General features: G+C 51.1%; 1 protein-coding gene across 7 annotated transcripts in view; it reads left to right on the top strand.

Annotated features, from left to right (window-relative positions):
• The window catches only part of ZFPM1 (zinc finger protein, FOG family member 1), a 110,749-nt gene extending 99,027 nt beyond the window's left edge, over positions 1 to 11,722 (top strand). For 4 of the 7 annotated variants that reach the window (XM_081920159.1, XM_081920162.1, XM_081920161.1 and 1 more), the window contains 6 exons: positions 2,069 to 2,174; positions 4,780 to 4,989; positions 5,623 to 5,847; positions 6,763 to 6,858; positions 8,229 to 8,384; positions 9,404 to 11,722. In XM_081920159.1, the coding sequence (XP_081776285.1) occupies positions 2,069 to 2,174; positions 4,780 to 4,989; positions 5,623 to 5,847; positions 6,763 to 6,858; positions 8,229 to 8,384; positions 9,404 to 11,691 (3,081 nt within the window). In that variant the 3' untranslated portion in view covers positions 11,692 to 11,722. Of the gene's footprint in view, positions 1 to 359; positions 413 to 2,068; positions 2,175 to 4,779; positions 4,990 to 5,622; positions 5,848 to 6,762; positions 6,859 to 8,228; positions 8,385 to 9,403 lie in introns of those variants that run through there. The other 3 variants (XM_081920165.1, XM_081920160.1, XM_081920163.1) reach the window with 3 other exon arrangements.
• The last annotated feature ends 1,230 nt before the right edge of the window (positions 11,723 to 12,952 follow it).

Raw genomic sequence — 12,952 nt, 5'->3', positions numbered from 1 at the left:
GGGAACACCTTTTATGTTGGGATCAGGGGAGAGAGGGCTCAGACCAGACACCTGTCAAATCTAGCCAGTGCTTACAAGTGCCACTTCTTTCATGGGGTGGAAAGAAGCCTCATGTGGCAGTTGGCTTTCTTGTCATGGCTTTGGGCCTTGTGGCTGGCTTGGCCTGCCCCAAATCAGGGTGCTCTTCCCATCTCTGCTGACCATCAATGGCCGTGTCAGCAACACAAGGATTGTTCGCCCGGCCTGGGACGCCGTCGAGGCCCTTCCTCTTGCAGCGTGAGGCTGCTCCAGCCCCGTCCCATCCCTCCTGCTTCCCTCCCTCCCTCCCCCAATCTCTTTTCCTCTCTCTGCATGGCTGAGGTTAGGGGTGAAGTGGCTGTTTCCTCCCCAGCCGGTGATGGTCGGCCCTCAGGTTAAGAAGAAGAGGAAATAACAAGCTTGTTGTGTTCGCAGTCACGCTCCGCCAGCCGTTGGCCGTGCCACGGGGTTGCCCAGGCAGCAAGCAGTGGGCTCAGTTTCCCCATGGGGGGGGGTGGGCTATCCAGAGGCGGAGGCCTCTCTGTAGGAGGTTTGCTGGGACCCCTTTGTTAGTGTCACCCTGAGGGGAGTTAAGCCTTGGCTTTCTTTCTGGGAAACCCAAGGATGGCTGGCCGACCTGTGTGAGAGAGCGAGGGTGGAGATGTGGTGTTCCCCAGTTGTGTACTAACCAGGCATGCAGCTGCTACGACCTGCAGCACATTCACACCATACTTTTAAATCACTGTGATGCCACTTTAAACAACCAAAGAATTCTGGGAGCTGCAGTTTGTTAAGGGTGCTGAGAGTTGTCAAGAGGCCACTATTCCCTTCACAGAGCTACAATTCGCAGAGTTCTCTGCCAAGTGGAATTGACCGTTAAACCACTCTGTGAATTGTAGCTCTGTGAGGGGAATCTCTATGATACCACTTTAAAGAGTCATGGCTTCCCCCAAAGAATTCTGGGTGCTGTAGTTTGTTAAAGGTGCTGAGTGTTGGGGATTCCCATTCCTCTCACAGAGTTACAATTCCCAGCGTGGTTTAACAATCAATCCCTCTTCACATAGGGAACTCTGACAATTGTAGTTCTAGGAAGCCAACAGGGGCCTCATAACACCCTTAACAGGCTACGGCTCCCAGAATTCTTTGGGGGAAGCCATCTCTGTTTAACGTGGTATCACACTGCTTTAAATGCATGGTGTGAATGTGGCCTTGGTCTTGTCATCTTTGACCTAGATTTGGCTGTGATCATCAGTTCCCTCCCTTGCTACGTGACCAAACTGATCTTGCCACTAGGCCAGTGAAAGGATGAATCAGCTGCTTGGAGGTTGGCCATCTCTGGATGGAAGCAGCCATACAGACATATACCACTCATCATCTGTGCACATTGTGCTTCCTTTCCCTATCCTCATGACTCCTCATGGGAGGAAAGGCTCCTTGCACATGTGGTGGGAGGGTTTATGTGCCACATGTTGGGCTGGAGCATATGGGAAGGGTGGGACACTTCAGGGCCTGGGACCCATCCTTCTCCAACTGGCCCTCAGAACTTTGCAGGCTACACCGGAAGCGTTTTTGCCTGACTGAAATGTGCCTTTGAACCCTGGTAATTCCTCTTGTTTGTCTGCATGGAGGATAAAGAAGGATGGGTGTAGAAACTAGCCTATTGTACATTTGGTCAAATTTACATTTGTTGTTCCACCCACTTTTGACACTGGAACCTCCCACCACTGGCATGTGGCCCCTGGAAGGTTGTCCATGCAACCTCTCTCCCCCCCCCCCATTTATGAAACTTATGCAAGTGTCTATATTAGAAAAATTAGCTCGCTGAGATGTTCACACAGGGCATTTCAGTGGATGGTGTATGACTTCTCTTCTTGAGTTGTAGCCCAAATTATTTGGACGGCCCCTGGTTGACAAAGGGTGCTCTGTATATACACACACTCCACACAATGTGGAACCAGGGTAACAGCTGAAGTGAAGAAACCACAATGTGCTGGTGAGGGTCCGGTTATGTAAGTGACACATATGTTGTTTTTTATATTTCTGTCTCTAGCCAAACCCACCTGTGACCCTGGTGCTGGAAGATGACAACTGCTGGCTGTTGAAGCTGCCCTTGGTTTCTGGAGAAGGCGATACCAACTCCGTGATTTACAAGAAGGGTAAGTATTTGGACAATGGCCTCTTGGCACCTGGCAGAAGTTGGAGGCATTTGATCTGTAGTGTTTTCTCAAAACAAAAACAGGGTTGCTTAACAGAGCCAGATTTTTTTTTATTGGCACTTAAGGGCAGAGTTGGATTCCTAAGGGTTTTCTTAAGCCACAACCTAGTCTTTCTGTAATTGGTCCATTCTCAGGGCAGAGAGATGTCCCATCCCTTTTCATCTTCTCTGAACATCTTCATCTCCTCTCTCCAGTTTCCCTTTGATTAAGCCACACTTTGGCCAACCCTCGGCCCTTGTCTGCAATATGAGGATAATCAAACTAGCCCACCTTAGAGGGTTGTTGTGCATATTACAACACAAGAGTGCAGATTACAACACAGGTGTGTGTGTGTGTGTGTGTGTGTGTGTGTAGCACTTTGAGCTCACAAAAGCACTCTGTAAATGCTCGGGGTGATGGTGATGATTAGCGCAACATATACAACACCATTAGTGTACGTAACTGCCCTTCAGATTATCATAGGCAACAAATTGGCCTCTGCCCTCTAAGATAAACAATATGGAAAATAGCAGAGGAAAGGAGAGACGAGAATAGGAAGGAATGAAGGTGGGCAAATTACAGTAGCATGCACCCAAAATAAAACTACTGTTGGGCATGAGGGTTTGACAGTTAAGCCAAAGCCCACCTGGGAAAAAATGGGTTTGGAGACAGATTTCAAGAGAAAGACATGAAGGCAGGCAGATGTGGTACTGTGGACACATTTAGGGAGGGTGTTCCAGCCATAGGGGAGGCCCAGGATAATAGGCAAAGGACCTTCAGGTGGCTGAGAGTAAAAAGAAAAAGGAAAAAAAGATTGAGACGGCATAGCTATGGGCAGCAGAGTGGCAAACGGAGAGAGAGAAGGAAATGATTAATGCTAGCTTTTGACAAGCCATGGGCTGATGCTGCCACCTATGGGTGGTTTTGTGTATTGCATGCATCTGCTGCTACAACATTATTCTTAATTATTCAGTTTATTTGGTCCCACTTACATCCTATCCTTTTGCCTCCAAGGGGACTCAGAGTAACGGTTTAGCTGCAGCCTAACCCTGCAAGGTACATTAGGCTGAGATAGTGATTTGCAAAAGGCCACTTAATGAACTGTGTATGGATTTGAACCTCAGTTTTTCTCACTTTCAGGTTTTAAATGAGAATTTATTTTTCTGGTACTCTGATCTATGTGTACCAATAGCCATGATGCAGTGTTAAGTACCCAAACAGGTTTTTCCCCTGAAAACCAAAAAGAGATCCTGGGACAAACAAAACAAAAGAAGGAATCTGTTTCTTACTGTCACTCAACTGCCTTTTCATCCTGGCCAGTCTTAACATATCCCATGACATTTTCCAAACAATATCTAAGCTAAGCAAAGAGCCTTAACTGCCTACCCAACAAGCATGTCTTTCTTTTGGGACATTTTACACTGGAATTTAGCTCAGGGTGGAAAATGTCCCCCCAAACCAATTGTCTTCTACTTTTCAGGGGGTTATTCAGAAGTGGGCATGAAAGAGAAATTTGATTCAGTTCACATTTAAAAGCCAACCTACCAAATTCACACTTTCTGAAACAATATGTGAACCAAAACTCAGCAAACCCTTCAAAATTCACACTTATCCGAATTCTGCATTGCAGTTCTCCAGCAAATGCATACATTAGAGTATAATGCGCATATTATGGTAAATTAAGAAGTTGGAAGTGGAGAAGTAGGGGGGGAGAGAGTGCCGCGAGTGGAGGGCTGTCCTTTTCCCATCCTTGGGACCGCCTCCCAGGAAACTCACCCAACTTTCTGCTCCCTGGAAGTGGCTGAGTGCAGTGGAGCTGATTAACTGCTGAACAGGACAGACCTCTGAGGAAGCTCCATCCATTTTGGTGCCTGCCCATGAAAGCAAGCCTGGAGTGAGAGGCTAGGATGATGCCAGCAGTTTCCAGGAAGAACCCTCTTCTTTGTCAAATTATGTGGGTGTTCTGTGAGCTTGTTTTGGGCCCTGAGTGAGGGTCAGAGTGGATGGGTAGAGTCCTGGGTAAGAGCGAGGAGACGGTGTGGGTGTGTCAGATGGAGATACGATTTATGTTGGTCTATCTTTATTAGCCGTTTGTATTAATGTAACATTTTTGCGGACAAACGCCGGCTCCCTCGGCCTATAGAGCGAGATGAGTGTACAACCCCAGAGTCGTCTGCGACTGGACCTAACGGTCAGGGGTATCTTTACCTTTAACATTTTTGCATATGTAACAGTGTGTATTTTTGTAACATTTGTTGTTTAAGCTGTCTTTGCTGTTGCTGCTTTAGTTTTCTGTACACCACATGGAGATATTTTTATATATTAAGTGGTACAGGGATGGTGCAAAGAAACAGCATGCAAATATGCATTATATCAGTGGAAACTACTTTGCGATAATGTGTATATTAAGAGAAATTAGCTCTAAAATGTTGGTGATAAGTGTAGAGACCTGAACTGAATACTTGGGAAATGAGAAACTGAAAGAAACCCAAATGTGACCATTCTTACTGAGATGTGGCTAATCTAATTTAATAGTCTTTCTCCCCACCCATTGCCATATCTGCAGATGATTCTATCTGGTGCAAAACCACCAAAGCCATCTCAGAAGGAGACGCACTGAGCGCGTTTGTCATGGCTGAGCCAATGGGGATTCCCAACCACACCGTGAAGACTGAGCCTGAGGGGCCTTCTTACCCAGCGGCACTGGCCCCTGAAATCCAGCTTCTGCCACAGCAAGCGGGCATGGCAGCCATCTTGGCCACAGCGGTTGTGAACAGTAAGTACCCAGGGTATGGTCCATGCTTCTTATGCCCCCTGGATCCCAAATTTAGGGCACCTCAAGGTGGTCATTATTGTGTGGAAGGGCAAAACAGACATTGAGGTTTGCTCAGTTAAAGAGGATGAAAGTGCTTTGTCACCCTAGCACAATAAATGCACTCACTTTAAGCCAACAATGTGTACATAGCCCAAGTCTTGTACAGTAATACCTCCGCAAACGTCCGCCTCATCCAGCGTCCATTCTGGCGAACATCCGCAACAAACCCAGAAGTACCGGAACAGGTTACTTCTGGATTTGCCGCATGCGCAGCAGCGCTAAATCACGCTTCGCACTTGCACAGTAGTGCAAACTGCTCAATGCGCAGATGCAATGCTTTGCCCTGCATCCTTTTCGGCTTTGGACATTGTGGGGACAGGATGCTGGACTTGATTGGCTACTGGCCTGATCCCATAGGTCTCTTCTGGTGTCCTTGTTAGAAGGAATTTCTGGAGGCTACAGGAGTGTCACCTTGGGAGGTGGTGGACTCCCCTTCATTTGATGCTGGAGTTGAGGAATCCAGATGGATATAGCTGGTGCTTCCTTTATTTTATTTTCTCCCTCCCTCTCCCCGACTTTCTCCCTTCTGTCCAGAGGACGTCTTTCCCTGCAAGGACTGCGGAATTTGGTACCGGAGCGAGAGGAACTTGCAGGCCCATCTGATGTACTATTGCGCCAGCCGCCAGAACGCCACGTCTCCCACGGTGGATGAAAAGCCCAAAGAGGCCTATCCGAATGAGCGCATCTGCCCTTTCCCCCAGTGCAAGAAGAGCTGCCCCAGCGCCAGTTCCTTGGAGATACACATGCGGAGCCACAGTGGTACGAGGGTGCTGCCTCTGTCCTTCTGGGATGGGGGAGGGTGGTCGCTTTGGGCTTGTTGGAGGAATGAGGAGGTGTTAAAGAAGACTGAACTAATTGGATTGCAGGAGAAGGGCAGCATTTCAGAAGGTGGGGGGTGTATGTGTGAGAGAGATGGAGACAAAGAGTGCAGGCATGCAAAAGACACAGCAAGGTTTAGAGCAAAGGTAGCTAACCTCCAGATGCTGTGGGGATCTGGGTTGGCAAAGCATTTTGGCAGGGGGTGCTTTTCAGCTGCATCCCAGAAACGTTGCAGAAGATCCTGATATGTTTCTCTGGGAATAGTCTACTAAGGTGTTGGGAATCTTAGGTGAAGTTGTAGCAGAAGTTACCCCCAGTTCCAGTCACCACACAGAGGCAGCTTAAGGTCCCAAATTTTTACTGCAGCAGAAGGCTTCAGATGTTGATATGTGCATATAGTTTGTAGTCTTTGCAGATACAGATACAGTTATAGTTATAGATACAGATACAGATACAGATACAGATACAGATACAGATACAGATACAGATAGATACATACATACAAGTAAGAAGTATTTCTGTAGCTCCAGCCATTTGAAGCATAACAGGCTCTGAAGACTGACCCTGACACACAGCACAAGTCCCACTCACTGACTGATGAGCTGACACACCTTAATCACTTATATAGACAGCACTGGGCTGTTGACATAGCAGCTGGTTTGGCTGTTGGCTTATCCCATACATGAGGCTATTTGTGCATTTGAAAAAAGGAACTCCTTCCTCCATGTCCAGTTTCTCCAACATAAAGGGCACTGGAATGCTCTGGGCCCTTCCCTGCTGTTTGGGTGTTTGGGATGGAACAAGTCTTGTGGTCACCTTTCTCATGCTGTTGTCTCCTTCTGGCTTCTCTTTCAGGAGAGAGGCCATTTGTGTGCCTTATCTGCCACTCTGCCTTCACCACAAAAGCCAACTGTGAGCGTCACCTGAAGGTCCACACAGACACACTGAACGGTAATCCCCAATCAATATTGGAGTGAGAGATCCAGCTCACAAGCAGTGCTCTGTAGAGGTAGACCACTGACAGTACTGTTTAGATAGAGCACTGTTTGGTTTCAATGGGGACAGGCTTTTAGAAGTGGTTCAAACAAAAAGGTGAGGTGGTCCCATCCCAGAGTATGTTAGCCAGTGCGGTGTGTTGGACCTAGAACCTGGGAGGCTGGGGTTCACATAGACATGAGGTTCACTGGCTGACCCTCGACCAAAGTCTACCTCTCAGCCTAACCTACCGTACAGAATTGTTGCAGGAGCTGAGGAGAGGGGAAGAACCATGTACCTGTATTGGGATTTTTGTTTCTTTATTAAATTTTTATACCGCCCTTCATCCAAGGATCGCAGGGTGGTTTACAATATAGAAACACAAAAATACATAGCAAAAACAATACCCCTGGATCCAACCACAGTTGAAAAGGCCATGAATTGTTTAATTAGCCAAAGGCCTGGGACAAGAGGAATGTTTTTGCCTGGTGCAAAAGTATTGAAGGTGTCGGGGTGAGCCTCCCTGGAGAGAACATTCCACAATCAGGAAGCCATCTTGAGCTCCTTGGAGGAAAAGGTGGGATATAAATGAAATAAATAGACACAAAAGTGCTGGTCCTCCTGCCCGCTCAACGATCCAGTGGCAACTCATGATGGCATTATACCACCTTGAGGATCAGAGACAGTATGGGTGGTATTCAGCTCAGTTTTACTCAGAGGAGACGTATTAGAACTAATGGACCTAGCTTAGTCATTCATTTACATGGGTCTGTTTTGAGTAAGACATAGCTGAAAACCACCCAGTGGCTCTGAGCACCAGCAGCTGGGAATCGCAAGTGGGAAGAGTTGCTGTTGCACTCTGAGTTTTGCTTCTGAGCCTCCCAGAAGAGGCATCTGAATGGCCACTGTGAGAACAAGATGCTAGACTAGATGGGCTAAGGGTGGTCTTATGTGGCCTTGTTCTGCATGTAGCATAGCAGAGCTGTCTGGAGGTCCTTCTCTTTGCAGTCAACAGTGCTTCCCTCCATCAGCTGACCTCACACCCTTGCTAATGCGTGGAGCTCTTGCTCACCCACTTCACACTCAAAGCCCAACAAAATATTAGGCCATGGTTCAGTGGTATAACACCAGCTCTGCATTCAGAAGGTCCCTAGGTTCATCCCAAGCATCTTCCATTAGGGAAGCAGTTGAGTATCAGGGCTCAGAAAGGACCCTTCTCTGAGACCTGGGAGAGCTGCTGCCAGTCAGAGTGGATGGCACTGGATTTAGGTGGGCTGGTAGGCGGTCTCAGCCTGAAGGCAGCTTCATGCATCTTGATTTCTTAACGCTCTCCCTTGTTTCTACAGGTGTCTGCCACAGCTGCGGATTCATCTCCACCACCAGGGACATCCTCTACAGTCACCTGGTCACAAATCATATGATCTGCCAGCCAGGTTCCAAGGGGGAGGTCTACGCCCAAAGCACCACCATTGCTGCCCCGGCCACCAAGCCCCTGGCCCCAGGTAAGTCAGACACGTGACATGGTGTGGTTTGGGTCTAGAACTAGGATCAGGAAGAGATCAGGTTTAAATCCCAGCTAGGCCAGCCTCACAGGGTGGTTGTGAGGATAAAATGAGAAAGAGCTATGCACACCACCTTGAGCTTCTTACAGCGGAGGTGGGATAGAATTTTTATGTTGTGGTTCTTACCATCATCATATTAATAATTATTGTTTTAATTAATATATAATTATTTATTTCAGTGAGTCTACTGAGTATTTTTACTTTATTTAATAATATTATTAAGGGGGTGGCCTGCCATAAATTGTTTAAAGAAGACAGGAACTTGCAGAGATTTGAGTCAGTTTGGGGGTTGTGTCCACAGAGGGGCTTATATATACAGCCAAGCATTTGTGGAAGAAGCATGCTCGGGGAACTAAAGCAGATTTGCTTTCCTCTGTGACTTGGAAACGTCCTCAGTTCATTCTGAGTTTGATTCCAAGCTAATTCAGACCTCATCATGGCCCTCATTATGGGACTGTGGTAAAGCAACAGGGTCTGAATCTTCCCATTCCCCTGCCTGTCTACATGACTTGCTGCCTGGGCCAGAGGAGCAGTGAAAGGGAGGAAATCTCCCTCCCTGCTGCCCCCATTCTTTGGCTACCTAGGAGCTTGGAGCACTGGGCAAAGTAGTTTTCCTAGTGCTATTGGCCAGTAGGGTTGGGAAAAGTACATTTCCCAAAATCCCTTCCATTCCACTACTGGCCAAGCATTAAGGAAGAAGGTATGTGGCCAGTGTTGGGGAGGAATTGGAGTGGAGCAGGACTTGTTCTTTTCTAGGTAGGATTTTAATCTGAGCCCAAGAAGAATCTGGGCAGAATAATTTCCATTTTGCTTCCCAGGCAAGCTTTACAAGCAGCCAGAATCCGTAGATCTCTGAGCCCAAAATTACAAGATTCAGTGACAATGCTACAGCCAGCCACCTCAGGGCTGTGAGGACATGGCCGAGCCACTACCTAAGCACCTCTCCCTTCTCCCTACAGGTCTGAACACGCCGGGCCCAGCCTCCACCTTCAAGTGCAGCTTCTGTGGCTATGTGGCTGACTGCTTGCCCAGCCTCCAACAGCACGTGGTCCTGCACAGCACCGCTGCAGCTGTACTGCCAGGCCTGGAGCCCAAAGCTGCCCAGAGCCAGCTGGACACCCCTGCCAAACTGGCAACACAGGGTGTGATGGCGCCCCCTACGGAGGAAGCGGCAAATGGCTCCCCACCCCAAGAAGGTTTCTCCTCCACACTGGGGGATGGGGTGACAGTAGTGCAGATCAAGGAGGAGCCTGAAGACGAGGGGGAAGTCCTCAAGGGAACCTCCCAGACAGGGGCAACCGCTGCTCCTGAGCTGGAGCCAGACGCCTCCTCTCGCACATCCTCTCCACATAGCCTGCATTCAGTAAAGGTGAAGTCTGAAATCACTAGCCCCACGCCCGGGTCCAGCCCAGTGCCCAGCGAGCCTGGGTCAAGCACACCTGGTGGCACAATATTTCTCCCCCAGTACATGTTTGGCCACGAGGCCACGGTGGTGCCCCAGGCTTCAGAGATCCTGGCCAAGATGTCGGAGCTGGTGCACAGCCGCCTGAAGCAAGGCCACACCGTGGTGCCCCCTGTCCTCTTCCCAGGCACCCCAGTGCCCAAGGGCGCCACCTGCTTTGAGTGCGAGATCACCTTCAACAACATCAACAACTACTACGTCCACAAGCGGCTGTACTGCTCCAGCCGCCGCTTGGCAGAAGAGAGCCCCCCTGGCCCTCGCAAGCTGAAGGCGGCTCCTTCAGTGCCCCCCAAAGGCCCTCCCACACCTGGAGTCCTCCTCTCGCCCCCACTGCCGGGAGACAGCAAGGCCACACATGAGGGGGAAGCTGGGCCAGGCGCCAGCCCACCCAGTGTCCCAGAGGTCAAGCAAGAGATCAAGGTGGAGGAGGGTGGGGCTAAAACCAGCCCCTCCCCTGAGGCCGATGGGACGGGGCGCATCAGTGAGGACAGCCGGAGCCCCGGGGGCAGCTCCATGGAGGAGCCAGACGATGACCCCAGCCGGACTGTGTGTGAAGCCTGCAACATCCGCTTCAGCCGCCATGAGACGTACATGGTGCACAAGCGCTACTACTGTGCCTCCCGCCACGACCCGCCACTGCGGCGGGCTGGCACTGCGGGCAAGGTGCCCTTCCTCCCCCAGCCGATCCGTACACGCAAGCGGCGCAAGCTGTACGAAATCCACAATGCCGCCAACCAGCTCAGCGGTCCCCCGGATGCCACCCACCCCGAGGTGCCCCCCGTGGTCCCAGCTCTCATTCCAGTGGTCAAGGCTGCCCCCTCTCCGAGCTCGAGCCCCGACACAGACGGCCCCATTGACCTGAGCAAGAAGCCCCGCCTCCACAGCGGTGCAGAAGTGCTGCCGGCCTCCCTCCTGCCGCTGGCCGACTACCACGAGTGCACGGCCTGCCGCATCAGCTTCCACAGCCTGGACAGCTACCTGGCCCACAAGAAGTACTACTGCCCAGCCACACCCTTGCAGCCCAGCACACTCGAGCAGCTGCAGAAGATCAAAGGGGCCGTCCCAGCTGTGCCGAAACCTCGGGGCAGCCCCGAAGGGCTGAGCGAGGAACCTGAAGCGGCATTAGTCAAAGTAGAGAAGGGGGTCCCTTCTGTGAGCCCTGCAGCACCCCCGGCTGCTTTCCCTGGCCTGGACTCACTTCCGCAGCGCTACCTGGATGCCAAAGCCCTGCACCTCCCAGGCGCCAAGGTGCCCCTGGTGGTGTGCCCCTACTGCCCGCTCAACGGAGCCATTAAGGGAGACTTGGTGGAGCACTTCCGCAATGCCCACGGCCTATTTGTTGCCAAAACGGTGGCTGGCGCCACATTGATAGAGGCCACCCGGACGCTGGCGGAGGGCAGCCTGCTCCCGCCGCTGCCCACTGCCTCCCCGCCACAGCCCCTCCCCAGACTGCGCAAGGACAGCTTCAACGGCAAGGAGCCTCCCACTCCTTCCGTCTCCAACGGGAGCCCGCGCCCTACCGTCTCCCCACAGCCCCTTCTCCCCCTCTCCCCTCCTGCCCCCTTGCCCATCTCCCCCTTGCCTGAGGCAACACCCAACGCCCCACCTTCTGGGTACACGGACAAAAGCATGCAGACCCCACTGGGCAAAGGACCCCCCACCCCTGTGGCCAACGGCAACCACAGGTACTGCCGCCTCTGCAACATCAAGTTCAGCAGCCTGTCGACCTTCATTGCCCACAAGAAGTACTACTGCTCCTCACACGCTGCCGAGCACGTCAAGTAAAGCCTCGTCCAGGCCTGGGTGTTGTTTGGCATCCCGGAATCACAGCCTCTGGTCCCTCATGGCTATGGGGGGGCAGGACGTAGGGCTTGGGAGCAGCCAGTCGTGATGGACTCTCCTGCCGTCGAGAGCGTCCCATGCCCCCTGCTCTGGACCTGGGGAAGGGTTGTTTTTGCACTAGGGCTGTGGAAAGGGGGCAGGTTCTTCCTTAAGGTGCCAGTGGAGCCCTGGAGAGGGGGGCAGCCAAGTTGCACGCAGGGGCTCGGAGGAGCTGAAGGAAGCCATGGGGATGTCTTCCTTACAAAGTGGGCGCCCCAGCTCACAGACTCGGTGTAAACCCTTCCTCTCAATCCCAGCGCTAATAAGAGATCAGGGATCACTCTACCCCACCCACCCCCTCCTTTTTACATCTGGGGGAGTTTGAGGCCAGTTTGCGGGGGAGGTGCACTGCTCTGCCCCTTCTCAGCCCTGATTGTCTAGAATGAATTGACCTGAAAACAATAACAGTGGCGGCATTTCAGAATGGGCAGCAGCTGCACAGGTGAAATCTTGGGGCAAAGGGCCAGGTTGCCAGCTTCTGAATGGGAGCCTCTCTGCTTTTCTAGTGCATCCCCCAACTCAGCCAACCCCTCTGGAGGCCCAAGTTGCTTCCTATCTCTGCTTTCTATTTCCCCAATGCCTTTCTCCTAAGTTTTGGGGACTTTTCTCCACCAGGGGTGTTGGGGAAAGACCTCTCATACCCAGAGAGACCCCCAAGATATATCTGTCTCCTTTTTATTTTTTCAGGGCCTCACTTTAAGCCAGGGTTCCTGGACAGCAGCTCCCCTACCCCCACATCTCCTTTTTCTGCCCCACCTTTTTTTTGCTTTTTTCATATGAAGTCAGAATGATGAAGCAACTCCTTGAGCATGTACAGAGTGCATACCCATGTACAGAGTGCATCGGGCACACACACATCTTTCTCTATTGGGAACTGGCTCCCCTTCTATGAGAGGTGGGAGAGAGCAACTGTCTTCACTTGGCAGTGAAGGAGCTATTCTCTGAATATGCTCAAGGGAGACCCTGATTTCTTGACATGCCTTGATGTCTGAAAAAGTTATGGGGTTAAACCATGGATCAGTGGAAAGCATCAGGCTTCCATTGCAGAGGCATAGAGGGCACTGGGTGCCACACTGCGGGGTGCGGCACTAGCCATGTGCCTCTCCTGAGAGTGGCGCGAGAGCTCAGGTGCCTGCAGACTCTCAGCCTCCAAGTGCCTAACAAG

This window comes from Podarcis melisellensis, assembly GCF_964234715.1.
Source record: "Podarcis melisellensis genome assembly, chromosome: 8".
In the NCBI taxonomy this organism is placed as follows: domain Eukaryota; kingdom Metazoa; phylum Chordata; class Lepidosauria; order Squamata; family Lacertidae; genus Podarcis; species Podarcis melisellensis.
The sequence above is the reverse complement of the archived record's forward strand: the minus strand, read 5'-3'. Positions and strand labels throughout refer to the sequence as shown.